The sequence below is a fragment of the Podarcis cretensis genome (genome assembly GCF_951804945.1).
Source record: "Podarcis cretensis genome assembly, chromosome: 4".
Classification (NCBI taxonomy): Eukaryota; Metazoa; Chordata; class Lepidosauria; order Squamata; family Lacertidae; genus Podarcis; species Podarcis cretensis.
Genome location: NC_137173.1, coordinates 35500371 through 35527951, shown reverse-complemented (window position 1 = coordinate 35527951; position 27581 = coordinate 35500371). Strand labels below are relative to the sequence as shown.

Sequence of the window (27581 nt, the reverse complement as noted above, 5' to 3'; positions counted from 1 at the left end):
GAGGCTCCTGCGTTGTCTCGGCTCGCTCCGCTTCCGGGCGGAAGTGGTCGCAACTTCCGGCTTGGAGCGGCCGCTTCTTCTGGCAGTCGACGCAAGGGGATTGGTGTTCCTCGAACGCCTGTTGATTGGTCGTGACGTTGTCCCTCGCGCTTGGCTCCCCGCACCCAGCCACCCTCCATCGTTCAGGTCTGAGGAGCGCTGTCATTTTCGGAGAATCGTCGTTGGAAGGGAGCACGAGGGTCATCTAGTCCAACCCCCTGCAATGCAAGAATCTTTTTTTGCCCTCTGCGGGGCTCAAGCCCTGAGGTTAACGAGTCTCATCCTCTACCGACTGAGCTGAGTTAGGGCGGGGGAGTCTCCTTGACTCAAGAGCTCGAGGCCATCCAGTGAGATTGGCAGCGCATTCCGGAGGGATAAAAGTCCTTGCCCGAGCACTAGTAATACGTGGGAAGAAGCTGCCAAAATATGGCTGAAGGTGGCTTTAAAGGGGGGCTCTCCACAGTGATCCATGCGACGGTCACCTCCAGGCTTGACTACTGTAATTCGCTCTGCGCGGGGCTGCCCTTGAAGCTGAATCCAGAAACTCCAGCGGGTGCAGAATGCTGCAGCGAGGCTCCTCACGGGGTCTCAGCCATGGGAGCAGATTCACCCAATGCATTTCCAGCTGCACTGGCTCCCGATGGAGTACAGGGTCAGATTTAAGGTGCTGCTTTTGACCTTTAAAGCCCATCATGGCCTAGGACCCTCGTACCTACGGGACCGCCTCTCCCGGTATGCCCCACCATCCATAAAGGTCCCAGGCCCTAAGGAAGTAAGACAGAGTTGTTCCATCTGGCCTTTGGCTTAGAATCAGTTTGATTCCCTCCCCCTCTTTCTTTTTCCCTTCTCCTGTGAAGAGGCTTCATCCTAATGTTTTAATGTTGCATTTTAATCTTTCTTTAAGTTGTATTTTAATCAACTTGTTTTTATTACTGGTTGTTAGCTGCCCTGAGACCGGCCTTGGCTGGGGAGGGCAGGGTATAAATAAAATTTATTATTATTATTATTATTATTATTAGCTGAGAGGGTGGGGTGGGGGGACAGAATAAAAACCCCGGGAGGGCTGCTTGCCTTCCTGCTGGCAACCTATCTCTAGCTGCTGGACTAAGTGGACCTTAGGAGGCCTGGGTGAGATGTAGGGTTGTGGTCTAGAGAAATGCATGTTGTAGTTACAAAAAAGAGATAGAATTTCTAGAAACTTGTTTTCGAAACCAGATTTTTTTGGGGGGGGGGATTTCGCTACACACTGAGGATAGAGTTGCGTAAATTCAGAGTGATCTTGATACGGCACTTGTTGAAACTCCGGTTGAAGTACCCAGTGCTGCTATCAAGAATGTTTTGTGGAATCAGTTTCACCTTATGCAATCAGATGTGGAACAGGTGCTAGTGGCAATGCGTCCAACCATGTGCCCCCTCAATCCCTGTCCCTCCTAGCTTATTAAATCTAGCAGTGGGAGAGGAGAGGAAGGGGTGGGCAAGGATCAGTAATGAGTCAAGCTGGTGAAGAAGCCAGGGCGTTTCCCACTCCTTCTGTGATCAGCTCCCCTCCCAGAACCAGAAAAGGTATGAAGAGGGCGGTGCCAAGACAGGCACAGCAAGAAGTCTCAGATTGCTTTGGAAGGACCCAAGAGAGATTTAGACAGCTGTAGAAAGGCCCCACAGCTGTCTCATAGGATATCTAAGATATACTGGGAGGAGTTGCTGTGCTCACTAGGTCTGTTCTCCTGAGTCGACTGTTTCCTTGAGTAAAGAGTTAACTTCACTTATGCTCCTACACAAAAGAGTCCCAAGTAAGCTTAGCAGTCATGGGATAATGGGCCATATGTTCTTCTGGATCAGTAATTGTTTAAGGAGCAGCAGGTAAAAACAAATGGACAGTTTTCACAGAGGGTTATAACAAATGGGCCCCCTCAAGCATCTATGTGTGACTGATGCTTTTTAACTGGTTCATAATGATCTGGAATTCAGAATGAGAAGTGAAGTAGTCACATCTGCTGATGACATCAAATGGTTCAGGATAATAAAAGCAAAAACGGGATTTTGAGTTCCAAAAATGATCTCTCCAAACTGGGTGAATGGGTATCAAAAAAAAACAATTCAATGTATGCAAGTCTAAAGTGATGCACATTAGGACAAAAAAACCCTTGACATATATGTTAATAAGAGTGAATTGGTAAGAAAAGGTTTGGGGACAGCATAATGAAAATGTTGATTCATGCACAGCAGCTGTGAAAAATGTGAATTCTATATTAGGGGTCATTAGGAAAGAAACTGAAAAGATGTATAAATTATGCAAGTTGTAGAAAGGTTTTGTCCCTGTCAAAATACCTGTAGTAATCTGATGAAACTGAATATAGGAAGATTCAGCAAAACAAAAGGAAGTACTTCTTCATACAGCACATAAACTGGAATTTGCTGTCAGACAATGTATTGATGGCCACCATTTTGGATGGAGTTGATGGAGAATAAGGCCACAGTGGTACCTCGGGTTAAGAGCTTAATTCGTTCTGGAGGTCCGTTCTTAACCTGAAACTGTTCTTAACCTGAGGTACCACTTTAGCTAATGGGGCCTCCTGCTGCCGCTGCACAATTTCTGTTCTCATCCTGAAGCAAAGTTCTTAACCCAAGGTACTATTTCTGGGTTGGCAGTCTGTAACCTGAAGCGTATGTAACCTGAGGTACCACTGTAATAATAGTGGCTAGTCAGGATGGATATATACTACCTCTGTATGCCTCTGAACACCAGATGCTAGGGAACATGAATGGGGAGAGCTGCATTCATATTCTGCTTTTGGGCTTTCCATAGACATGTACTTGACTATTGATGGGTCATGAATCTGATCCTGCAGGATCTTCTTATGTTCTTAGAATTGGTTTTTCTATTGTATCTTTTGCTGTAATTATCAGTTGTTCAATGCTTGGGTGGCCCTTGGGCCAAAAAGCACCACATAAGCCACAATAATGATTATGGATCCAATTTGTTATTAACATTAAATATCTAGCTTTTTCCTTGTAAAAAAAAGGCCACATAACTAACATAAATCAAATAAATTTCCATTTATTTTTCAATGCGACCACAGCTAAGCTTGTATTTACATACATCTACGTATTACCTGACTACAATGGTCATATTTGCTATTTACCAGAAAATGTAGGTTCCTTCTTGTCCAGCAACTTTATAAAGCAGATAAAATTCATTGTGCTGCCCTAGCATTCAGAAAATTTTCCTAGTACAGCAACAGCAGCATGCTGCTGAACTCTCACTTGCTTCAAGTCTGAGCTAGCCAGTGGGGGCTGAAGAAATCTATTCTGCTTTACCAAGTATTGGCACTGACACCCTGGACATAAGCGTCTGTGGATCTTTTGAAGCCAAGGGTGCTTGTGAATGATATAAACATTCATGACCTCATCTTATAGTTAAGTATTGTGAGGGAAGTTCATTTGGCATCCACAGCCTGAAAACCAATTCCCTTACTAGAATAGGGTAGTGAAGGAGTGAAGGTTACAACATGCACTGTCACATTTTGATACTATTGGGCTCTTGAATAACTTCTGGAACTTATCACTGAGTATTGAATAACAGGCAATAAATATGTCACATTCATTTTTGTAGAAAAGCATGTTCTTGTGTCACTTTGGCTGACACCCATGCAACTCAAGAGCTAGAGAAAAGTTTAAGCAGTTAAAATCTTAAGGTTAAATCTTGATTTAATTCAAACTTTCAATCAGTCAAACACTGGGTGGCTAACATGCTATTAAGACACATCTTCCCACCAGTTTTTCTGTGTTTGCCGCCTGGAGAAATTTTGTGCGAACTGCTTGTGTGCCTTTCTTTGACCAGCCATTTTTTCATGCAACTTTGTTTTCTTCCATGTGTCAATTTGCTGCATTGACCAGGAAGACGTATCCACAAAGCCTTCATGTTTTCTTTGTGGAACAAACTGCAGAGCTTCCTTCCAATTCCCAGTATCTTTCAGTGTTAATAAGATGCGCATCATTTGATCTAGAGTGAGATTTTTGGCACCCTCCCCCCATTGCAAGCACCTATCCAAAGGAAGGCGTGCTGTTGCCAAGTCCAGCCGTTTTGCATTAGCAAGGGAGAGTCCAGTCTTCATTGATTTATCAACTATTGATCCAATTATATAGATCTTATCATGCTCAAATGTTTTCATCACATTGGGAGAATCAGCAGTTAAGTAGACAAGTTGATCTTTTGGAAAGACTTCAACATAAGACTTTTCTGTCACAGTTACAAACAACTTGTCCCATGCTTCTCCGTAACGTTTGACAAATTCTTTGTGATACGGACCACCTGCTTTGAGATTACAATAATGCAAGTGAAATGGGTCCAAAGCTCTACGATTGGCCCCTTCACATTCCATCAGCTGTTTGACTGTATTCTCCATTTCTCTGCGTGACATATAATTTTCATAGTTCATATCATACACCAGAGGCTGACCAAAGATCATAGACTGGGCTGCTCTCCAGTTGTACACGGCATCCTGTGACCTAGTCCAAAACTTAGGGAGAAATGTATTTGGTAGCTCACCACCAGCATTTTCCTGAGTGTTTAACATTCGTTCCTTGTTTGCTTCGTTTCGTTTTTCTTTCTTTTCTCTGTCAGCTTTCTTCCTGCTTTCTTTTATAGCCAAGAATTTTAAGTACTTCCTTATGGAACTCTTGGTGGGACATTCGTTTAAAGTCTTGAAATCTTCTTCGCTAATATTTTCAGGAACAAGTCTGCCCGATAGTCTCCACATCTCAATAAGTTCCCTAGTAACCGCTAAAGGAGAATCTTCTTCACTCTGTGATGTTTTTTCAGTGGCTTGTTCTTGCTGTGCAGACCGCATTACATGTTTCCATCCATCCAAATCTAGTTTCTCAGTAGCACTCGGGGAGGAGTCCTTGTTCAACCAAGCCGACGAAACCAAAGTTCTACAAGTTATGACTCTGCTGGGCATTATTAAAAATAATCTCCTTTTTGTCCCATCTGATGCTGCTAATTGGAAGACAGATCTTCTAATAATATTAAATAGATGCATATTTTAGAAGTTTGTAATTGGAAATGTGATGTTCGGCTGTTATCTGAAATTATACATGGAAAACAAAATAATTCAGTATTAGCAAGCTGAAGCTGCTCCTAATCTTAACTATCTTAAAATACCGCTCACTTTGTATGTCAGTAAAAACATGCATTCTAGTCTTGTAATAGAGCAAGGGAGAATTGATGAAGCTGTCTAAAGGTGCCGTTCTGTACCTCTTTACCTAGAAGTAAACTCAGTGGTACTTTCTTCAGGGTAAAGATTTAAAGGAGTGGGGGAACCATGGCCAAAAGGCAGCCTTCTGAGTGTTTCTTCTGACCGACAGGACCCTTCCTATGCAATGCCACGCCCCCTCACTAGCCCTCCTTCATGCCCTGCTTGAGTGTACCTGGAATGTGTCACTGAACTGTAATAATGTCATTTACTTCCTAGAAGAGGAGGAGGGGTATTGTAGAAATGGCTGTTTTTTTGGTGGCTACAATCGACTGCTCCACCCTCTTTTGCCCTGACCCTGCCCTCCACTTGCTTACAGCCCCTGGAAGTCTCCTCATAAGGGAATGCAACCCTAAAACTAAAACAAGCTCCCCGAGCCCTGATGAATAGGATTGTACTGTGGAAATTAAGAGACTTTAGGCAACTGAAAATGCCAGTTGGAGAAATGAATGTGATAGATACTGAGAAATAAAAGGCTGGGCATAAAAGGAAGAGCTGGGGTGTGACAAACCTGTGGGATGCTTCAAAGGGAGGGATAAGTTTGTGTCTTATGAATAACTTGTTGGAAAACTCAGTGTATGGATTTAAGGAGGAGCATCAGAGTTCCTCAGTTCAATAACCCTGCCCTCTATCATAGCTCCATGCATTGATATTTTAACAACAAATAAAACTGAAGAACCAATAGAATTATCAGCCTTTTCTCCTTTCACCCTCATAGGCCCTTCACTTACATCAGCAACAAAGTCATCCAATTTCAAAGCATAATGCAAAAGTCTTCCTAACTGGGAAAAATAGGTTATGCACTTTACATCAGACATTTATTAAAAACTCAATATTTTGAAATAAAATGTTTAGAAATTCATATGAGAAAATACATTCAAAATGCATTTTTAAAAACCCAAATATTAATGTGGAAACAGCATGTACAAGACTTGTAAATGAACTCATGTGAAAATCTCACAGACCAGAAACTTTTTGATATGACCATCTTTAATTACAGTACATGGGCCCCAATAATTTCAGTAAAGCTTTCAAATGAGCTCCATCTGCATTACCACCTTGATTCAAAATAACTTTATATATAACTAATTATATTGCTGGTGGCCAAATTCAATAAACACAATTTGCAGTCCTAAAAAGAGGACTGGGAGCAATTGGGCCTCGGGCCAGAAATATCTATGAAATAAGAAGATTGGGTTTTATAGAAATATTACGTTACCTTTCCTTTTGTCAAGTATGCAGTTACTTGCTACTATGCTTTGAAGCCCACAGGTTCTGGAAGAAAACATAGGTTTGAGAATATTAAAACTGGTTTCCACATGGTTAAAGTGCTTTAAGAAATAAGAAGTTTGACAACTTTCCTCCACCAATGATCAGCTACAGCATCATATGGAATTGTTCTCTAAGCTGCACAAAAGCTACATGTCATATAGAACTTTTTTGAAGACTTCAGATAACTCTTTTAAGGGTTTTTTCCACCCAGATCAGTCTTCTCACCCCTGTGTTGTCCTTTATCAGGACACCTCCCTTTCGCCATCTACACCACTGGGGAAGAGAAACCAAAGAGCCATAGTTCAGTTGTGGAGCATTGTGCAGACGGTCCCATATTCAATCTCCAGGTAGGCTATCCTGTTTGAAACCCTAAGAGAGCTGCAGAAAATTCTAAAACAGATGGACCGCTGCTCTAGCTTGGTATAAAGCAGCTTCCTATGATCTTTTAACTCCAGACAAGGAAATCAGTTGCCTTTTTTATAAAAGGAGAAGCAGGAAAAAGAGGGCGCTATCTGTTTCTCCATGGCAGCGGTTCTCAACCTGTGGGTCCCCAGATTTTCTCGGACTACAACTCCCATCATCCCTGAGCTGTGGCCTTGCTAGCTAGGGGTGGTGGGAGTTGTAGTTCAACAACATCTGGGGACCCACAGGTTGAGAAAGGCTGCTCTATGGAATCAACATTAACTGCCTTGTGCACTTCTAACACCCATCTTCCAGCTCCACACACAGTCGTTCAAGTGTCTTCCTCACAGAAACCACAGTAAAAGACAGCTAAGTGCACTTAAGCCCATTAGTTTCAACCAGATGGAGGCTACAAACCTAGAGCATACAGCAGGCATGGCCAAACTTGGCCCTCCCCATGTTTTTGAGACTACAACTCCCATCATCCCTAGCTAACAGGACCAGTGGTCAGGGATGATGGGAATTGTAGTCCCAAAACAACTGGAAGGCCAAGTTTGGCCATGCATGGCATACAGGTTTACCTAGGAGTAACTCTTAGCTGGACTCCAGAGGACTTACTTCTGAGTAGGTACACCCAGAAATCCAGCGTGCACCAACGCAACTCTATATATTTGGAGGCTCGTAATGCCGTTCACATTCTGCTATCCCAGCATTACACCCGCTCAGAAAATATTTTCGGCGCCATCCTAAACAATCACCTCAAACTGAAGCTCCGCGCGCTCCACTCCTGCGCACATGCCCGGTCCGGCTCCAATCACCTTCCCGCCGGAAGTGGGTATGCAGATGCTCCCTCCCCCCACCCTCGAATAGTTCCGCCAACGTCACTAGGCCAGTTGTCCATTTCCGAAGGAGCTGAGCAATCGTTGCCACTGGTTGGCCAGTTTCCGAGCCAATCACGAGGAGCTGCAAGAAGAGCTTCGAGACTGCCCTCTTTCTGCGCGAAAGAAGCTTGTGCGCATGCGCCCCGCATGGGTCGGCGGCCGCGCTGCAGCAGCTCGTCTGAGCCTCCCGCCTCGCTCAGTCGCCATGAGCTTTTTGCTGCCCAAGCTCGGCAGCAAAAAGGAGGTGGATGAGGCAATCAAGAGCGTGGCCGAGAAAGTCCTGGTCCTCCGCTTCGGCAGAGATGAAGATCTTGTCTGCATGCAGCTGGACGATATTGTGAGCAGGCGAATTTTGCTCCTTTGCAATTGCATTTTTTCTCCTCACTCCCAGTAGGAATTTGTTGTCTGGGGCAACCAAGTCAGACACTTTTTCCCCACACACACACCCCCACGGCTGTGAACAAAAGAGGACATTTTACTACCAGAATTCCCTTGAAAGTTTTCTGTGTTAATAAGAAGCAATTTAATAATAAATGTTTTATTAATAAAGTAACATCTGCGTACGTTGTGCTTTACAAAGAACGGGTGCCATGCAGAGGCTTAAGTATAAAAATATAAAAATGGAACTCAGGAGGCCAGGGGAGGGAAAAGGAGACACGGGGTAAAAATATCAGCCACTCTTTGGAAGACTCTTAAATTTCATTTTTACTAGTTTATTTTACTTTCCCCTTTAAAATATTTACATTACATAGAACTGTATGGCAAGAGATAGTGCTTTGGTATCCTGGTCCTAACCCAGATTACCAACACTTCAGCCCTACTGATATTTTGACAGCACATAGTTGTGCTGGTGTTGGCCCCAGAAGTAAACGGACATTAGTTACTCCTTCATGTCATTCCCACCCACCCACATCCCCGCAAAAAACAACAACAACCCACATGCACTGGTGCTTCAATTATCGATCTGTTCTCAAAATGTGTTAAATTTAATTCAAGACTTTATTTCTTGCCCTCTCATATTGGACAGTATAACTTTTTATAACCTTTTCTCTACAGCTTGCAAAAACATCTCATGACTTAAGTAAAATGGCTGCAATTTACTTGGTGGATGTAAACAAAGTGCCAGTGTACACCCAATATTTTGACATCAGCTATATTCCATCAACTGTCTTCTTTTTCAACGGGCAGCATATGAAAGTGGATTATGGGTAAGTTGGTTTGCATGTAACCCAAGTACAAGCTATTCTTGGAATGATATTTGTTTGTGACCATTTGTGATGTTAGCAAGCGGCAGCAGGAGGCCCCATTAGCTAAAGTGGTGCTTCAGGTTAACAACAGTTTCAGGTTAAGAACGGACCTCCGGAACAAATTAAGTTCTTAACCCGAGATACCACTCTATATCACATTTAACAGGATATATATACCTTTTAATCATTAACGCCTCTAAGCCAGGGGTAGGGAGCCTCTGGCCCACCAGGCCTCCTTATTTGGTCAGCCAGGCTGTTTCATGCAAAACTATCCAGCCCACCTGTCAAAATTGGCCCATGGGAATGGGCCCATAGGGTTCTCCAGCCTGCTGTTAATTGGTTTGCATCTCTCCATCCAGGTAAGCAAAATGCAACATCACAGTTATGAACATGTTCCAGCCTGGCCAAAGTACTTGAGGAAGAGTCTCAAAGCCTGAGGTAGAGTCTCAAAAAGCTACATTTGGCCCCTAAGCGTGAGGTTTCTCATCCCTGCTTTAAAGACTAAATGATTTGTGGCATGAGTTTTTTTTAGGGTTCAGACTTGGAGCTATGACTATTTCAGAATTTAAGCTTGTACGTTGTTGTTCCAGCTTTCATTTACTTTGTTCCCTTTTGCTTTCCTACTTAGATCTCCAGATCACACTAAATTTGTGGGAAGTTTCAAAACAAAACAAGACTTCATAGATTTGATTGAGGTGATTTACCGTGGAGCAATGCGTGGAAAACTAATCGTACGAAGCCCAATTGATCCAAAGAATATTCCCAAGTATGACCTTCTGTATCAAGGCATTTAATGCCCCACTGGGAGAGGAGCGACAGGTGGAATATGAACTGCTTAAAGCTGATGATTCCACGTCTTCTCCAAACGTCTGCCAATTGCATTTTGAAAGCGAATGGAAGAAAGGAGCTGAGACTGGTCTTTTTTGTACACAGGATCATATTGGTCAGCCTCAGAGACAGACATTCATTAATTCATTTTTCAATGGAATTGACTGGAATTGCTTAGGCTGCAACTTATTTAATTCTAATATGTCAAAGAAGCTGCAGGAGAGTAATATGTTATTGTTCTAAATAAATGCTTTCGGGCTATATAAGGATATAATTAACAAGAATCATTCTAGAGCTACCATGTCCTGTAGAAGCGTTCTGAAGAAAAGGTAAAAGTAATGACTGGGTTTTTATTCTGAAATGTTATAACTACTCCCACTATCTGTCCTAATTTCCCAGCCATCAGCTGAACACTACATCTACAGAAATAATAAGGTATTTCTAGTTGTACAACCCAAAATGGGAAATTCTCTTTTGGAAAAGGATGGTGGGTGGGAGTTTAAATGTTAAAATTGGTTTATTTAAAAAATAAATATTTTAAGATATTAAGAATTAAACTCAACTGTATTGTGTCAAAGTATGATGATACAGTAGGAAGGATGAAGGGGTAAACCCATCTTTCAATCAAAGTTTTCTCATTCTTTTTGCTATGCACTGAAGTTTCCACTCAAAATTGCAATGTATACAGTGATTTATTCAGATTAAACCCCAGACTTTTCAAAGGAAGGAAGGAAGTTTTGCCAGAAGCAAGGAACAGTTGTTACATTTACATTCACATAAAGTTTCAGAAATAGAAATGGGACAACAAATATTAGATTGGTAATAGTATGCTCCATATTTAGATAAAGTACTTTTACCTCAACGATAAGCTTAAGCATCGAAGCTAGTACAAAACTTCTATTAGAAGAAAAAATGGCTATGAATAACAGATGCTTAACTTGTTTTAATTGATTTGCTCCTTGTAAGAATAGGTGAACGACTGAACGGTTGTTTAGTGAAGACTTTCAGTGCACTCTTAAGATAATTGAAAATGGACTGTAGACTAGAGGAAGGAGCCAGGCTATAATTTTCAGTTCCTGTGGAGACTGTAGGGCAATCCACTTTCACCATAAAGCCTATTGACTTATCTAAAGGTTCACTGTGTGATACCCACTCTCGGCAATGTTTCCATATCCAGGCCTGCACCTGCGAAATGCCTTGTGTCTGGTGCGGTGTGTGGTGTGTTGAGTCAATAAGTGCAACAGCACCTACTTTGTTCATTACCTCCGAAGTTCTCTGCATGAGGAGGTCGATGAAAACCAAACCTCCATAGCCATGGGCAATGAAAGCCACCTTTTCCGCTGTGCTCTTTGAAATGAAATGGTCCCAAACGTAACTTGTATGCTCTTCAGGACTACTGCTCGCTCTCTTTGGGACTGCCACGGGTAATTGTAGTGGACACATGGAGTCTTTTTCCTCAGACAGGCTTAAGCATTCTTGTTCTGTCTTCAGTTCAAGGAAGTTATCATTGGGATTTAAAACAATCACTCCCCAAGAGCACTGCAGAGCCTTTATGATGAATGGTATTTGAGATCCGTGTTGGAGGCCTTCATGAACGATGACTTTTCGTCCCCACTGACCTGCACGGAAAGGTCCCTTGTCTTGAAGGAGGACGACTAGAGTTGAGCAATTAGTTAAGGCATTCTCACTCATGAAAAAAAAACTGCAACGTTCATTGTCTGGAGCATTTGTTGGGATGTAAACCTTTTGCAGTTTGCATGTCTTTTCCAGGAGCTCGAAAACATACTGCGTAATTAAGTATCCAAGAAATTGATAATGTCGGTGATTAGCATTATCTGAATCTTGATAATCATAAACAAAAGGTTCATTGGTATCCATATGCCTAAGCTCCCCATTTTTATTAAAGTCATATTTGAGAGTTTCTGGACATTCTGAACCATTTATTAGTTTTCTGAAGCTCAAGTCTTCATTCATCTGTGACCACTACAAATAAAACAGACAGATCATGACATAAACAAAAAAAAACCATACATTTCTTAAACAACTATATTCAAGTTATTGTAAAAAATATTGTAGAAAATCTTAAAATATCACTGTTCAGGTGGGGACGGCAGTAAAAATAACTTAACTTAAATCAGTGCAACTTAAAAAGTGACAAATATTTCTGTTTGTTGCATTTGTATCCTGTTCCATTTTCAAAGTAGCACAGAATGATGAGAGGTTTATTAGATGTTTTAAAGTGCTGGTGAGGCCCAAACCCACTATACTTCAGTGTAAAACTTTAGTAGATACCTTCAGAGCATTCTCTGAACTGGGTAATTTTAGCCACCACTGTAGTAACAGTTAAAAAGTAGATCAATTTAAACCCAGGATGTATTTCTAGTGTACTTCTACTTGACTTTTGCCAGTATCCAGTGAAGTGCCAAGGCTATTGGTGCCAAGACTTCTTGCTGTGAAGCAGACTTTTCCCTCAGTCTCCTCTCCCCTTATGCCCCCTGCACAGACACCCCTAAATACAGAACATACTTACATTCATGTTGCTTGAGAATAACAGCAAAGGCTTCTAGATACTTCTGGATATTTTGCTTCAGAGATCTGTCTGAACAGAGTCAACTATTAAGATGTTGTAGTTCAGGGCTTATTGTTTCCTAATCAAGTATAGCTATGGTGCCAAATTTAAGGGCAAACAATTTACAAACTCAGTTGTGCACCACATGCTAAAGATAGGCATGAAAACTGATAATGTGGGAAAGTGCTTCCTAATCTTTGTTGTATTGAGGTTTCCTTGTTCTTTGCATTTCATCCAGTTCTTTAATTCTGTAAGCACCATACTGAATTCTTAAATTGCTCCCAAGTTAAAACTGCCATACGTGCCCTATATGGCCAAAACACATACAACATTACACCTATGCAATCCACGCAACTTGAAATGTGCAGTATGTAGAATATTGTGTGCCTATTCCTTATGAATGTGATGTATGAAACTAACCTTGATACTTAGGGGGTTGTAAACCTACATATGCCCACAATACACATCTAAACATCTACTTGTGCTTCGCAATTTCTACTATTCAACGGAAGTTATTTTCAAAGAAGCATTATAGGACTGCAGCCTTATTTATATTAAGAAAATTACATGCAGAAAGATATAACCAAAATCATATACACACACGCAGAAGAGGAAGCAGCAAACTTCGGTTTCCAATTTTATGGAACTCCCAGATAAATGTAGACCCAGTCCCCGCCTTTCCTCCTCCCTCTCAGGAGCCTCCTGGCTATTAGACCAGTCCTGACTTATCAAGACCTTGAGAAAACCAGACATAGGGAAACTCCTTCACACCTTCTTATAATTCAGGTCCCATATCTGTTACATTCCTTTGGGAAGCACAGAAAGAAAAGGCCATTAGGTGGCTATACATCACTTAACAGGCGTTAATTAAGAAACAAAGCAGGGACTGAATTACTTCAAGCACTTGATGGATTGCAGGTTACAAAAACAGGGAGGAGCTTCAAAGGGTATCTGAAAACTTTCCACTAACTTACTTTGACACATATGAAAAAGCAGGCAATATCTTTCAGCAAGCATTTCTGTTTACAGAAGCAAATGGCATTACAGTGGACGCTTGGGTTGCAAACGTGACCCGTGCGGGAGGCACGTTCGCAACCCGCAGCATTCACAATCTGCAGCGTCTGTGCACACGCAGGTTGCGATTCAGCGCTTTTGCACAAAGCGTGATTTAGCACTTCTGCGCATGCGTGACTGCCGGAACCCGGAAGTAACCCGTTCCGGCACTTCCAGGTTTCGGCGCATCCATAACCCGAAAAAATGCAAATCTGAAGAGTCTGTAACCCGAGGTATGACTGTAGTTATGTTACATACAGACTAGAAATACATTTCTAAGATTCTACACCCTCTCCTTTGAATTTCTGCTGAATACTTAAGACATTTTTTTAATCCCAGCAGACAGTTTAACTGTATTCTAATTTAATAGTTTTAACTTATTTTTATCTCTCTTCTAATCAGTTACTTTTACACCCTTTAGGTATTACAGTGGTACCTTGGGTTACATGCGCTTCAGGTTACACACTCCGCTAACCCAGAAATAGTGCTTCAGGTTAAGAACTTTGCTTCATGATAAGAACAGAAATTGGGCTCCAGCGGCGCGGCAGCAGCAGGAGGCCCCATTAGCTAAAGTGGTGCTTCAGGTTAAGAACAGTTTCAGGTTAAGAACGGACCTCCAGAACAAATTAAGTACTTAACCCGAGGTACCACTGTATTGTATTTAAGTAGTATATAAATTATCAACAAAAAAACTCCACAAGATGCACAGGTGTTATGGGGGGGACGGACTGCTCCTTTTCCCTTATGGGGTACCCAAGAGCCCATATAGAGTCCTTTTGCAGGTTCTCTATTGGTAGGAGAAAATAACAGAGACCAACCAGAGAATATTGAGAAGCAAAGCAGCTAGTAAGCCTGATCTTTATTAAAGCTTGGACGCTTGGTTTGCGAACGTGATGCACTTTCGCAACCCGCAGCGGCGCGTTTGCACACGCACAGGTTGCGGTTCGGCGCTTCTGCACATGTGCAAAGCACGATTTACTGCTTCTGCGCATGCGCGACTGCCGAAACCGGAAGTAACCCATTCCGGTACTTTCGGGTTTTGGCGGGTCCGTAACCCAAAAAAACGCAACCTGAAGCGTTTGTAACCTGAGGTATGACTCTCTGTGTGTGTAAATATATATAAAAGACCTTCAAATTCTTATAACAGTAATCTCCTGCTGTAACAGAAGTGAAGATTTTAATATTGCTGGGATTGAGCACAACTGTGTCTACACCTCCAAGCAGAAAGAAAGTTTAAGCCAAGTCATATGAACAATACTGTAGTTGAAATGGGTGAGAGTGTATCTTTAGAAAGAGAAAATGAAAGGGAAACATGATAGCAGTTAGAGCTATGCTTAATTAGCACAAAAGGGAAAGGAAACTAGTGGCTGGAACCCAGCCCAGAAAGACTGCGCGCTACATCTCTTAGCAGGGCGTCACTTCATCTCTCATATTCCGTTTTTTCCAAGGGGCAAACCAGTAACCTTTTTCTCCCTTCGCTCGCGCAACACCCACTGTGTGAAAAGGCAGGCAAGCGCGCTGCAAAGCTCACTCAAGAGTGGCTTACTCTTTTTCTTCCTTTAAATGAACCAACGCAACCACCCCACGTTAACTTTTTTTAAAGCTTTGTTTTCCCGTTTCGAAACAAGACCATGAAGGGATGGCGGGGGCGGCGTGGATGTATGCGAGGGGCGGGCCTCCTCAGCCAGACCCGGAGAGGCCAAGTGGGGCGGAGAGAGGCCCGAACAGCAAGGAGGCTGATGCGCAACGCCCGGCACGTGGCCGCCTGGCTCGGCTTGCCCACCGAAGAAAAAGCGGCGGGGCGGCGCCTGGGCCGGAAGTGCGCAGGGCAGACCAAGCGGCTCCCGGCGCCACTCCGGATCAAGAAAGCCGAGCGCGCTCGGAGGGGTGCCGTGGCGTTCCCGTGGCCCGGTGAGAGGAGAGAGGGGGGTGGTGAAGGGGCCGGACCTACCCGGGGTTGGTTTTCTTTTCCCCGGAACACGCCCGGATCCGCTTCCTTTCTGAGGGATGCTGGTCCTGCGGTCGTGATTGCATTTTAAATACTCCCAGGCACCATAAATAATGTGATGTTTGTCCCAACGGAGACGAGCGGGTGGGCTCGGGTTGGGGGCTCATCTGTGTTTCTAATGGGGGTTGACGGCGTAGCCCTTTTGCCAGTGGGTCTTTCTTACTGCCATGTAAACGCATTTAAGGATTGCAGTCTCAGTCCCTGTGCATGCTTACTCGGAAGGAAGCCGGGCTGCTTTCGGTTGGCGTCCACGTCCTAGTTAAACGTACACAGGGGGTTGTAAATCCCGAGGTTTGTTGTATTATGCGTATCGCGAAGTGTCCTAAACGACTAAACAACAACGAAGCCCTTGCCTACCTGTCTTACAGAAAGGAGTCCTTATTGCTGCAGCAGCGAAAACAACCGAGAGCCTTTTATTGCCTTGGAAATTAACGGATTTTTATGCCATCAGCACTTGGGGGCTCGGGCTATTTCATCAGATGCATGGTGTGTTATGCCCGGTTCACCCAGTCATTGATAATAACAGGAATAAAATACTGTAAACATTGAGGCAATACAAAAGATGCAGTCTAGATGTACAGATGTTTCTTTGCAAGGTTCAAGTTCAGAAAAAGACAATGATTTTGCTATGAAGCTTTTCTTATTATTTTGTCTCCAGACCAAGAAAAGGTTTGACTGTGGCATTTTGGCATGTCAAGCAGCTAACTGTTAATTGCAAAAGTCTTGTTGAAAGAAGAGTGAGACTCTTGTTGTCAGGTGATTTTTAGAGAACAACTTTTTTTACAGTGACATTCAGCTTTTGGTTTTTGTTTCCCCCCCAATTGTTCATTGATACAGTCATAACTCGGGATAAATACGCTTCAGGTTAAGCACTTTCGGGTTGCGCTCCGCAGCAACCTGGAAGTAACGGAGCGTGTTACTTGCAGGTTTCGCCACTCGCACATGTGCAGATGGTCAAAATGACATCACGCGCATGTGCAGAAGTGGCGAAACGTGACATGCGCAGACGCGCTGTCGTATCTTATGTTCTGTTCGGGATGCGAATGAGGCTCTGGAACAGATCCCGTTCGCATCCTGAGGTACCACTGTATTGTGTTCTTGTTGCTGTCGTGGTGGGTTAATATCTCTATTTCACACACATGTATGTGTTATGGGGGAGGTGTATCATTTTTACTCTCCCAATCAGAAATGCAACACTAATAGTTAACTAGCTTTAACTTGGGCGGTGTGTGTGTGTGTCAAATGTGGCTCCTTCCAGGCATCACTGACTGGCCTTCAGAACACTTCCAAGGCTGCATTTCAGCTGGTTCTGCTTTGCACATTGCATATTTTTGCTTGGTTGGGATGTGCCCTTGAACTCTGATAATGCCTCTTGCTTAACTGGATGAAGGACAGGCAGAGAGGTATGTGCATGTGTGTAGGAACTCGCTTCCTTTACAGACATAACATTTACACTTGTTGCTCTGTCTGGTCAGCCTAACGCTGGCCTCTGAAGGTTTCCCAGGAGGGAATGTGGCTCTCATGCTAAAAAATAGATTCCCCAACCCTGCTGTAGATAATGTCTCACACTACCACTTTCCCAGCATCTCTTGCTAAACCAAGCCTTATGGATCACTACATGTCAACCCACAAGGGGATATGCTAACATTACTAGTGATTCACTGAAGAAGAGTTTGGATTTGATATCCCGCTTTATCACTACCTGAAGGAGTCTCAAAGCGGCTAACATTCTCCTTTCCCTTCCTCCCGCACAACAAACACTCTGTGAGGTGAGTGGGGCTGAGAGACTTCAGAGAAGTGTGACTGGCCCAAGGTCACCCAGCAGCTGCATGTGGAGGAGCAGGGAAGAGAACCCGGTTCCCCAGATTATGAATTTACCGCTCTTAACCACTACACCACACAGGCTCTCTGAGTGTGCACCAATTATAAAGAGGAGCACGACTCAAAATCCAGACAGAACACAGTACCTATTTGATCTGGGCTATTGATGTTGTAGTCAAATCTGCCAAAAGCCACTCAGAAATTTAAACCCAATGGGTCTATTTAGACTCATTTACACATAATGTTCAGTATAGCTAGTGCAGAAAGGGGTGCGGAATAAAGGGGGAAAGGAAGGAACATGCCTGGAAGAGGAAGAAGAGGGAGGAATATGCCAGTCCATGGGGCATTTTCAGTTTCCTCTCCATTGTACCATTACATTTGTACAAGGCCTGTGTCAGAATTGTTTTGATAGTCTAAATCTGTGATGCAGAAGATGCCGTACCAATTAGACCTTTTTCTTTCAAAGTAGCGCTTAGCATAGAAAAGGCTCCTGGATTGGTGGATGTTCTGTTTCCCAATCAACTTGGAACTTGCCAAACGAAACGGCACAGACCAGCTTTTTATCAGTTAATGTCCTTGGCAGTAGCAGAAATGAAAACAATAGGCATGTCGTTAATGCCGCCTCCTTATGATTTGAAGTCCTTGGGATCAGCAGTTGCCTTGGAGCTGTATACAGATTTTGGAGAAAGCAATCACCAGAGAAACATTTTTATTCACCCGGGATGTGCCTACCTTTAACATCTGGGAAATACGCATTGCCTCCTAATGATACTTTAATTAGCTACTTTTGGAAATGCTGATTATAACATGATTCACAATACTGCTACTTTCTGTCTGCCTTGTACAGCAGCAACTATGGAGGGACATGGAAAAAATTCATCATCAAGTCAGCCTAAAGTAAGTTGTCCTTGTTCTGCATCCATTATTTTGGGAGTGTAGCTCATAATATTTGGTAGCTTTTCTAAAATGTCACCATTTGGATGGATCGGAATAACATTTACATGTAAATAAACAAATGTATGTCACATTCTTGGAAATAAAAAATACATGAGCATAACTACAACGACCGTAAGATTGACCTATTTGGCAAATTAAAACTCTTGTGTCTAATGAATATTGCTTTTATATACGTAACGTTGATATATGTTTGTACTATTACTGCATTATACATGGGACTGCATCTGAAGACAGTTTGGAAACTTCAGCTAGTGCATAATTTGGTGGTCAGGTTTGTCACCTGGACAAGATGGTGTGAACATATTGCACTGATCCTGGTCCAACTGCACTGATTATCAGTTAGTTTCCCAGCCCAATTCACAGTGTTGGTTTAGACTTAAAAAGCCTTAAATGGCTCTTGTATGAACCAACCTGGACCTTGTGATTGTCATCTGAGCCCCTTCTTCTTGTGTCTCCTCCATGAGGAGGGTGGCAATACAAGAGTGGCCCTTTCCTGCAGTGTCTCCCCGTTTTTGGAATGCTTGCCTGGTGCCTTCTCTACCCATCTAGGCACCAGGTGAATATGTTCCTTTGTGAGTAGGCCTGATTAACATTCTATGGTCTGTTAAATGTGTTTGTGGGGGAAGGGTTATTGGTTTTTGTTGTATTATGTTTTTTGTGTTCTCATTTTATATTTTTATGTCGTGAACCGCCCTGTGATCTTTGGATGAAGGGTGGTATACAGATTTAATTGTTGTTGTTGTTAAATGCTGCTGAGCATGCTTTAACAGTATTCAAAATAAAAGTAAACTAAAACCAGAACAGTCTGCAGAGTTCACAGATAAGTAGCCTTACTTGTTGCCATCTTCACTGGAAGTCTCACAAGTTCAGTGCCCAGAGTTCCAAATGCGAATATTATAATTTACTAGTTTCTGTACCTTAACTCTTTTTTCCTTGAAGGTTGTGTGTGGAGTTCAATGTTGTTTTGTTGTTTTCTTTTCCATTCTTTTGCTGCGAAAAATGCAATGTTTCATTCCAGTATCGAATACCAAAGAAGAAATCCTCACAGTCAGATGATGTCCATGTTCAGTCCCCACTGTCTAGACTTTCCCACCCGTGGGATCGCACATTGCAAGAGGTAAACAGAAGTTTATTCTTTTCTGCACTGCTGTGAAGGGCTTGGGAAGAGCTATTTTAGGGCAAGCATTATTCATGTTTTGAAAATTAAATGTTCTATAATTACAGTGGTATCCCACAAGATGTTGTGTACTACAGTGGTACCTCGGGTTAAGAACTTAATTCGTTCCGGAGGTCCGTTCTTAACCTGAAACTGTTCTTAACCTGAAGCACCACTTTAGCTAATGGGGCCTCCCGCTGCTGCCGCACGATTTCTGTTCTCATCCTGAAGCAAAGTTCTTAACCCAAGGTACTATTTCTGGGTTAGTGGAGTCTGTAACCTGAAGCGTATGTAACCTGAGGTACCACTGTATTTAAATATCTAGTTTTGCACTTTATGCCTGCGAATGATAAATAACACATTGAGCTGACACTTTATGAAAAATGAAGGACGAAACTATTTAACACCTTTCATTTGTTCATTTTGACTGCAGTTTTCTGTGCAATAAAAGCAAGATACGGAGGAGGGGTCTCTCATAAGAAGCACTTATGTCCTCTCTTCCCCACCTGCTTGTTGCAAGGACACGGCATCTCAGCAAGCCCATCCATTTAAATGGGCAGGTCTGAAGCAGAGAGACAGACAGATATCTCATGCATACCGCTTTCTCTCTCACTCAGACACAGACAATAAGGCAGCAAGTGCCCAGGGAGAAAGAGAGTGTCTCTGTGCAATGTACTGAAAGGAGGCTTCCTTTCTCAGTGTACACCACAGAAAGGCAATAAACTGCCCTTGTGAAAGAAAGCAAACTCTTTATTCACGGGCAACTTGATAGCAGGACTCAGTCATGCTTCCTCTTCCCTGCTGCTGAGCTGTTCCCTACTTGTGGTGGTGGCAAATTGTACAAGGGAAACCTCCCCACCCTGCATTTTTGTCCCCCCTCTCTGCCATGCTCAGCTGATCAGAGGGACCCAGCAGGACAAAAGGGGCCTGAGAGAGGGGGTGGTGTGGGGAGAGGCCTGCTGGCTGCATCCAGCCCATGGACTGGAGGATGCCTTGGCTCATCCAGCAGACAGCTCCTCCTCACATGCATGACTTTGCTTCTGCTGGGAGCATCTGTGCACTGAAGGCTTGACTAGGGAACCTACTGCTATAAGGAGAGGCCTCCATGTAGAGCAGAGGTGGGGAACTTGTGGTCTTCTAGAGTTACAAGGCTCCCATCAACCCTACAGAGTATGACCATTTTGGTCAGAGGTGATGGAAGTTAACAGTCCAGCAATATCTGGAAGGCCATAGTTTTCCAATCCTTTATTGAGAAGGGCAGGTTTGCCAAGCCTCCAGGTGTTTTTGCTCAATGGTGGTGCACTAAGCACAGAGACCTGGTGGGAGAAGGGACACTATCCTTAAAAGAGATCATTCTGCACCCTGCACTATGCATGCAAGGTCTGAGATCAAAGCCTTTGGCTACACGTACAGATTGCTAGTTTTCAGGGATGCAATATGCCAATTTGTGCATACAGTGGTACCTCGGGTTACATACACTTCAGGTTACAGAATCCGCTAACCCAGAAATATTACCTCGGGTTAAGAACTTTGCTTCAGGATGAGACGAGAAATCGCGTGGTGGTGGCACGGCAGCAGCGGGAGGCTCCATTAGCTAAAGTGGTGCTGCAGGTTAAGAACAGTTTCAGGTTAAGAACGGACCTCCAGAACGAATTAAGTACGTAACCAGAGGTACTACTGTAATTGGAACCCATTGAAAAAGCATGCAAATACCCCGCTCCACCCCTGCCCCATTTCCATCCTTTCAGAGATGTTTCACTGACGTCTTTATTATGATTCCGTGTCACTTCCTGGTCTGGAGCGATTTTGTTTACATGGTCGCACACATATTGAAAGTGTGTAGGTGGGGGGGGGTCTGTATAGCGTTCCATTTCCAAAATTTCCATTGATTTGTGGGACATGGAGCAGATTGAATTACTTGTTATAATAGCAAGATAAGAGAGTTAGGAGTTCCATCCACTGTGAAACTGGGTTCATTTGCTGAATGCCCGTGCAGCCCTTTGGGTAAAGTCTAAGGAGTGAGAAGGACCACAGACTCAAGACTGTAACTGAAATAAATGAAATTGTTTGGGAATCTGCTTCATATTGCATCCGACCATTGGAAGTGTCTCCGGACAGCGCTGGCCCCCGGCCTCTTGAGTGAGATGGGCGCACAACCCCAGAGTCTGTCAAGACTGGCCCGTACGGGCAGGGGTACCTTTACCTTTTTATTGGTCCATCTAGCCCATTATTGTCAATACTTGCTGGCAGTGGCTTTCCTTCATTTTTTTCTGTCCTCTTTTCACACCTCCCCCCCCCCCTTGTTCAAACACCCTGCTGCCTGACCCTCAACTTCAGTGGACATCAAGGTCTAAAAATAACAATTTTAACGCAAAGTGGGGAAGAAAAAGACCTTTTGATAAACGTTACATCAATGATGAAGGACCAGCATTTGGGTAAGTGGAGGATGCTTCAGAACTCAAGGCCACAGTGCTGAGTATTTTGGGTACTGCAAGCCTATGATGTAGGACAGCAGTGTTTAGCTAATTAAACAGTTAGTTAGTTAGATTGATCAATTAAGGAAAAAAATTAAAATAGTGCTCCTGATTAATCTGGTAGTAGGTTTTTAATTTTTTGTAAATTATCAAAGCTAGATGGCAAGTGCCTTCCTAGAAGAATTCTGTTTTCTTTCACATAGGAGTGAGTATATTTTCTAAGGTGATTCCTGCTATGGTACTGTGTGTACGTTCTAAAAACAAAGAAAAAGAGAGTTTTATTCATATGCATATGTATGCAGATTTAATCTAGTAGAATGTAGTTGAATCCTGTATCTGTCTGCTCAGAGGAGGTCATTGGGACATAACTTCCAGGGAAGTGGAATTGCAGCCTACAAGTCATATGATTGTTCACGCATCTTTAATCAGAAGACAGCCTGACTAGGAAGCCATCGTCTTCAAAGTTGAATTTTTAGGGGATTTAGGTTTCTAACCTCACCAATCTTGAGGTGAGCAATATTAAAAATAAGCAATGAAACCAGCAAAATATAAAATTGTCTATACCACAACAAAAATATTCATAGAAGTTTAATCTCCACCAGTTTGGGTTTGAATGCCAGTACAAAGAAACAAACCTTGCAACACTTGTGGGAAATTATTGGCTCACTTTGATGAATCTCCAAGAGGAGAATACCATGACTGTAAGTCATTGAATAATCCACTGAGAGTTCTCCTCTGTTTGCTGTCAAGGCAAGGGGTGACTTCTAATTTATATAGGAACATACCTTAGATTAAACTCATGGGAGATAGATTATTACAATAACTAATACTGACATACATTCATAGTCAAGTTATTTGTAAGTTGAGTTTGTAACGATTCACACAACCTTGAATGTTATAAACTTTTAATGGCTTGTTGCACATCTAAAACCTCAATATCAAGCATATTTGCATGGATATCCAAATGATTTTCAGGTGAGTTTCCACATATACATGGTCTAAGCATAAATATAATCATAAGTTCTATGTATTGCTTAGACAGACTCGTAACAATTTATATGACAGTAAAAATGATAATTCCATATTATAATATAGAATGCAATGAAAATCTTATACCAATTATTAGACCATAATGGGTGGAAGCAGATGCCTGGCCCTGCTATTTGCTAAAGGATTATTCCAAATTTTCTGTTATTTCTTTTACATATTGTTATAAGAGTATTTCTTGTCTCTCTTAGTAAAATCAGGCTGATGGTTGGACACCTCAGAGAGTTGTTTGTGGGTACCTCCTTGATTTCCATTAGTTTGAATGAAGTGGTGAGCCGTGAGGCTGTATGCTAGGCAAAACTACCAGTGGTCAACCTCGTGGCAACAGAAGGTGGAGGGGAGCTTTGCCCTTAGATTTCAACACTGCATAGCAGTGGAGGGTGCTGATGCTGCCACATTCAGAGATGTGAAAGTGTATTGTTGCTATGTTGGATAGATGTGCCATCATGGATTCAGGTTGCTGACATCATAAGAAAACAAAAATATCCCCAGCCATCATGTCCTTGTACAATGTTGGCTTCAGCACTCTAACCTCTACTGCTGCCTCTCAGCACAGGAAGGCAATGGAAGGAATCCCTGGTCCATCTCTATCACAACACAGCAGATACAAGCAGTTTTGCCAGGCATACCAGCTTACCCATCACTACTGTGATACTGGAGGTCCAACACCGAGGGCCTTCTGGCGGTTCCTTCACTGCGAGAAGCGAAGTTACAGGGAACAGGGCAGAGGGCCTTTTCAGTAGTGGCGCCTGCTCTGTGGAACACCCTCCCACCAGATGTCAAAGAGAAAAACAACTACCAGATTTTTGGAAGACATCTGAGGGCAGCCCTGTTTAGGGAAGTTTTTAATGTTTGAAGTTTTATTGTATTTTTTATATTTTGTTGGAAGCCGCCTAGAATGGCTGGGGAAACCCAGCCAGATGAGCAGGGTATAAATAAATTATTATTATTATTATTATTATTATTATTATTATTATTTATTAATTCCCCAGTATTTTTTTTGTTTTTTGTTCTTGGTGTGTGGGTGTACACACACACACACAGAGTCATGGGAAAAAGAAAGCACACCCTCATTTGAATTCTGTCATTCACATGACACAGTGTAATGTGTCATGTGTTTCTGTTCATCTGAGGTTGTATTAACCTAATTTTAAGACCTGCTAAGGAACAGATGAGGGACGCGGGTGGCGCTGTGGGTAAAACCTCAGTGCCTAGGACTTGCTGATCGTATGGTCGGCGGTTTGAATCCCCGCGGCGGGGTGAGCTTCCGTCGTTCGGTCCCAGCTCCTGCCCACCTAGCAGTTTGAAAGCACCCCTAAGTAGATAAATAGGGACCGCTTTATAGCGGGAAGGTAAAACAGCGTTTCCGTGTGCTGTGCTGGTACTGGCTCGCCAGATGCAGCTTCTTCTTTTTTCTTTTTTTTTAAGAATAATTTTTTATTAACCGACCAATCACATCAAATCAAACCAATTTACATAAATTCCAAATTACACAGCCGAATTTTAAATTTTTGTTGCGGGTACCCATATTTCAAGTTCTGAAGGGATCCAATCAACTTCTTGCTTCTTACTGCTGTTTTAATGTCCACAAATCTAACCTTATGATGTTCACAGTACTATTCAGTCCTTTCTTATTACCGTATTTTTCGCCCTATAGGACGCACCGGCCCATAGGACGCACCTAGTTTTTTGGCGGGGAAATCAAGGAAAAAAATTTTATTTCCCCCCCAGGTTTGCACAGCCATCCCCAAGCTAGAAGAGGGAGACAGAGCGCTCCGTCTCCCTCTTCTGCCTTCAGGGACAGCCTCTCTAGCCTCCGTGGGGCAGCGGCTTGCCCCGCTGTCCCCCAAGCTTGAGGGCTGGCGATGGGGAGAAGCAAGCTTGCTTCTCCCCCCCCCCCCGTCAGCCCCCAGATCAGGTCGGGGAATAGCGGGGTGGCAGCGCTCCGCCTCCCCGCTATCCCCCGAGCTTATGGGGCTGGCGGGGGGGGGGGGAGAGAAGCAAGCTTGCTTCTCCCCCCCGCCAGCCTCCAGATCAGGTCGGGGAATAGCGGGGTGGCAGCGCTCCGCCTCCCCGCTATCCCCCGAGCTTATGGGGCTGGCGGGGGGGGGGGGGGGAAGCAAGCTTGCTTCTCCCCCCCGCCAGCCTCCAGATCAGGTCGGGGAATAGCGGGGTGGCAGCGCTCCGCCTCCCCGTTGTCCCCTGAGCTTTTGGGCTGCAGGCTGCTGCCCGCAAGCCTTGCGAGCCTGCGGGACCTCCCGCCGGGCTTGCAAGGCTTGCGGATAGCTTCCCAAAGCCTGGAGAGCGAGAGGGGTCGGTACTCACCGACCCCTCTTGCTTTCCAGGCTTCAGCGGAAGCCTGCATTCGCCCCATAGGACGCACACACATTTCCCCTTCATTTTTGGAGGGGAAAAAGTGCGTCCTATAGGGCAAAAAATACGGTATTTTTCCACGTCTCTTGTTGTTATTTTCATATATTTTTCCTTTCTCTTTGTAAACTCTGATAGTCTCCGCAAGCTGGTTAGAACAGTTTGTAATCCTGCGTGGATATTATTTTTTTTATCCAGTAGCCATATCCAGACGTTTTCCATATAACATCAGTTCCATACATCAAAACAGTCTTAGCGTCATTAATCTTCACCAATCTGCCTCCTTTCTCAAAACCTCTGAGGAGATTCACTAGGAATGCAGTCTGAAAACCAAGTCCATTCTTCCTCCCAGCTATAAATCCTTTGGCAAGATGGTGACTCCGAATTAATTGCTGCGCCATTCCCAAAAGCTCTTATTGCTTCTCAGTCTCCATAAAGCATAGTTTTGGTTAAAGTTTATCTCCACACAGACCTTAATCATCCTGCTTGGGTCAGTTCAACCGACTGTTCTAATGAGGAGGGGTTCTTGTAAATTACATAGAAGGAAAGTAAAAAAGGTTCCCCCCCCCCAAATAAGCCCCGTTGTCAACATACCCCGCCTTTGGTGTATCTTCATCGTAAAATATTCCTGTTTCTCCAGCCCGTCGTCTTCTTTCGCAGAGGTCACTTAAATTAGCAGACTTCACTCCCCTTCTTCACTTGAAATATGTGCATTTGCTTCTTTTGTAATTAATTATTCCAAATTGCTGCAACTAGTGCGCGATCAGAGACAGCGTCCAGGAGAGCCGAGGTCCACACGGGGACATTCTGCCTAGGGCCCTCACCCCCTTCTTTCGAATTAGGGGGTGATTTATGGGCACAGCAGGCAAGGGCAGTGTTCCCCATTTCCTTGGGGCAACAAGGGAGGCTGGCTACTCCCATAACAGCCTCTTAATTACCCCGTGTGGGTCGGAGAGATGGTATTGTCGGCCATCTTCCAATGCGCCCCCTAGTGGCCCCTCGCCAGATGCAGCTTTGTCACGCTGGCCACGTGACCCGGAAGTGTCTTCGGACAGCGCTGGCTCCCGGCCTCTAGAATGAGATGAGCGCGCAACCCTAGAGTCGGTCACGACTGGCCAGTACGGGCAGGGGTACCTTTACCTTTACCTTTTTAAGGAACAGATGATTGTTATTATGTCCTGATATTTAAAACCACAGAATTCTGGTGTGGGATGGGGGGAGCTCAAGTTCCCCACCCTAGCTCTAAAAGGTGACAAACAAACGTTCTTTGGGATTGCACTGGTTTGACTGTTGATATGCCCCATGGCAAGCAATTATGTGCTGGAGCAGTGGGTTTTAGGACCGGGCTGTTTTAGATTCCCTCCCTGCTGTGTCTCATGGACTCAGTACACGTTACAGTATATATTTGTCTCATTTTACCCATGGAACAACTCTTAGAGGCTAAAAAAGGTTGGCATTGGTGCTTCATCCTTATTTAATGATACTTCTTGGTTGTTATAGAAACTATTCTACCTGGCTGTTGCTATGCCTATAATTATGAGGGGTAAGGGAAGCTGAGGAGAGGACTTGTATTGTAGCCTTTCAGGCCTTGCCCTTGGGTGGGAAGAGCATTGCTCCCGGGGAGGGAAGAAGGAGCTAATACAGACACCGAGGAGTTAATTCAGAGAAAGAGATTTTATTCTGCCATCCGGGTAGCAGAAGGAACCTGCGTGATAATTCACAAGCAAGCATAGCTGTCAAGTGTCCCTTATTTGAAGGGACAGTCCCTTATTCCAGTGCCATGTCCCGCTGCTGTCCCTTATTGATGGATGTCCCTTAAATGTCCCTTAAATGATGTCCCTTAAATTTCAAAGGAAGCAGCTCCTCTCCCTCCCTCCCTGCCGGCCAGGGAGGAGGGAGGCTCCAACTGTGTTGCTTGGCTGTGTTGCTCACCCAATAAGAAGTCTAAGAACGACTGGGGGGTGGAGCTTGCATGCCTTGTGTGTGGCTAGTTAATGCAAGCTGAGGGGTTTTTTGAATGCTGGACGCCATTTTGTTGCACGTGCTGCTGCAAACTTTGCAGTGCAAAGCCAGGCCGGGGAGCCATCTTAAGTTGAGGCTGCATAGGCCTTGTGGTGCATGTGATTCAGATTCTATTCAGTTGAACCTCTGGTTACAAAGTTGGTTGGACAGTGTTCTTGAAGCTACCAAAATGAGTTTGAC

The 27581-nt window shown here is 43.7% G+C and overlaps 4 protein-coding genes and 1 long non-coding RNA gene across 18 annotated transcripts in view; 3 read left to right on the top strand and 2 right to left on the bottom strand.

The window, feature by feature from the left end:
- The first annotated feature begins 107 nt into the window (after positions 1 to 107).
- LOC307215301 lies at positions 108 to 3111 on the top strand. Its single transcript, XR_013838443.1, has 2 exons — positions 108 to 516; positions 1702 to 3111. It is a non-coding gene; the product is annotated as an uncharacterized lncRNA (long non-coding RNA).
- On the bottom strand, positions 3082 to 7814 carry TRMT10C (tRNA methyltransferase 10C, mitochondrial RNase P subunit). 2 transcript variants are annotated; one of them, XM_079974440.1, is made up of 3 exons: positions 7727 to 7814; positions 6514 to 6569; positions 3082 to 5124 (listed from the first exon to the last, which is right to left on the bottom strand). In XM_079974440.1, the coding sequence occupies exon 3, from the start codon at positions 5079 to 5081 to the stop codon at positions 3795 to 3797; it is 1287 nt and encodes a 428-aa protein (XP_079830566.1). In that variant the 5' UTR covers positions 5082 to 5124; positions 6514 to 6569; positions 7727 to 7814; the 3' UTR covers positions 3082 to 3794. The 2 variants fall into 2 exon arrangements, with proteins under 2 accessions (XP_079830566.1, XP_079830567.1); XM_079974441.1 differs by having other exon boundaries at positions 7587 to 7728.
- Positions 7815 to 7971: 157 nt separating this feature from the next.
- Positions 7972 to 10481, top strand: TXNL4B (thioredoxin like 4B). Its single transcript, XM_079974470.1, has 3 exons — positions 7972 to 8186; positions 8906 to 9057; positions 9725 to 10481. The coding sequence occupies exons 1-3, from the start codon at positions 7986 to 7988 to the stop codon at positions 9888 to 9890; spliced, it is 519 nt and encodes a 172-aa protein (XP_079830596.1). The 5' UTR covers positions 7972 to 7985; the 3' UTR covers positions 9891 to 10481.
- A 193-nt stretch (positions 10482 to 10674) lies between these two features.
- LOC307215282 (putative protein ARB2BP) lies at positions 10675 to 23664 on the bottom strand. Of its 8 annotated transcripts, none has more exons than XM_079974447.1 (4): positions 23249 to 23664; positions 19167 to 19322; positions 12455 to 12519; positions 10675 to 11907 (listed from the first exon to the last, which is right to left on the bottom strand). In XM_079974447.1, the coding sequence occupies exons 3-4, from the start codon at positions 12458 to 12460 to the stop codon at positions 10858 to 10860; spliced, it is 1056 nt and encodes a 351-aa protein (XP_079830573.1). In that variant the 5' UTR covers positions 12461 to 12519; positions 19167 to 19322; positions 23249 to 23664; the 3' UTR covers positions 10675 to 10857. The 8 variants fall into 8 exon arrangements, with proteins under 8 accessions (XP_079830573.1, XP_079830572.1, XP_079830575.1 ...); XM_079974446.1 differs by having other exon boundaries at positions 23167 to 23265; XM_079974449.1 differs by having other exon boundaries at positions 19250 to 19322; positions 23167 to 23265.
- SENP7 (SUMO specific peptidase 7) overlaps positions 15185 to 27581 on the top strand; it is a 39946-nt gene continuing 27549 nt past the window's right edge. For 2 of the 6 annotated variants that reach the window (XM_079974349.1, XM_079974347.1), the window contains exons 1-4: positions 15187 to 15457; positions 18223 to 18272; positions 19351 to 19449; positions 21826 to 21923. In XM_079974349.1, coding sequence (XP_079830475.1) covers positions 15208 to 15457; positions 18223 to 18272; positions 19351 to 19449; positions 21826 to 21923 — 497 coding nt within the window. In that variant the 5' untranslated portion in view covers positions 15187 to 15207. Of the gene's footprint in view, positions 15458 to 15922; positions 16086 to 18221; positions 18273 to 19350; positions 19450 to 21825; positions 21924 to 27581 lie in introns of all 6 variants that reach the window. The other 4 variants (XM_079974348.1, XM_079974350.1, XR_013838431.1 and 1 more) reach the window with 4 other exon arrangements.

Coding starts and splice junctions, on each gene's coding strand:
- TRMT10C (XM_079974440.1), bottom strand. CDS start 5,081: ATGCATCTATTTAATATTATTAGAAGATCTGTCTTCCAATTAGCAGCA.
- TXNL4B (XM_079974470.1), top strand. CDS start 7,986: ATGCGCCCCGCATGGGTCGGCGGCCGCGCTGCAGCAGCTCGTCTGAGC. Junction 8,187..8,905: donor GCATGCAGCTGGACGATATT/GTGAGCAGGCGA, acceptor TTTTCTCTACAG/CTTGCAAAAACATCTCATGA. Junction 9,058..9,724: donor CATATGAAAGTGGATTATGG/GTAAGTTGGTTT, acceptor TTTCCTACTTAG/ATCTCCAGATCACACTAAAT.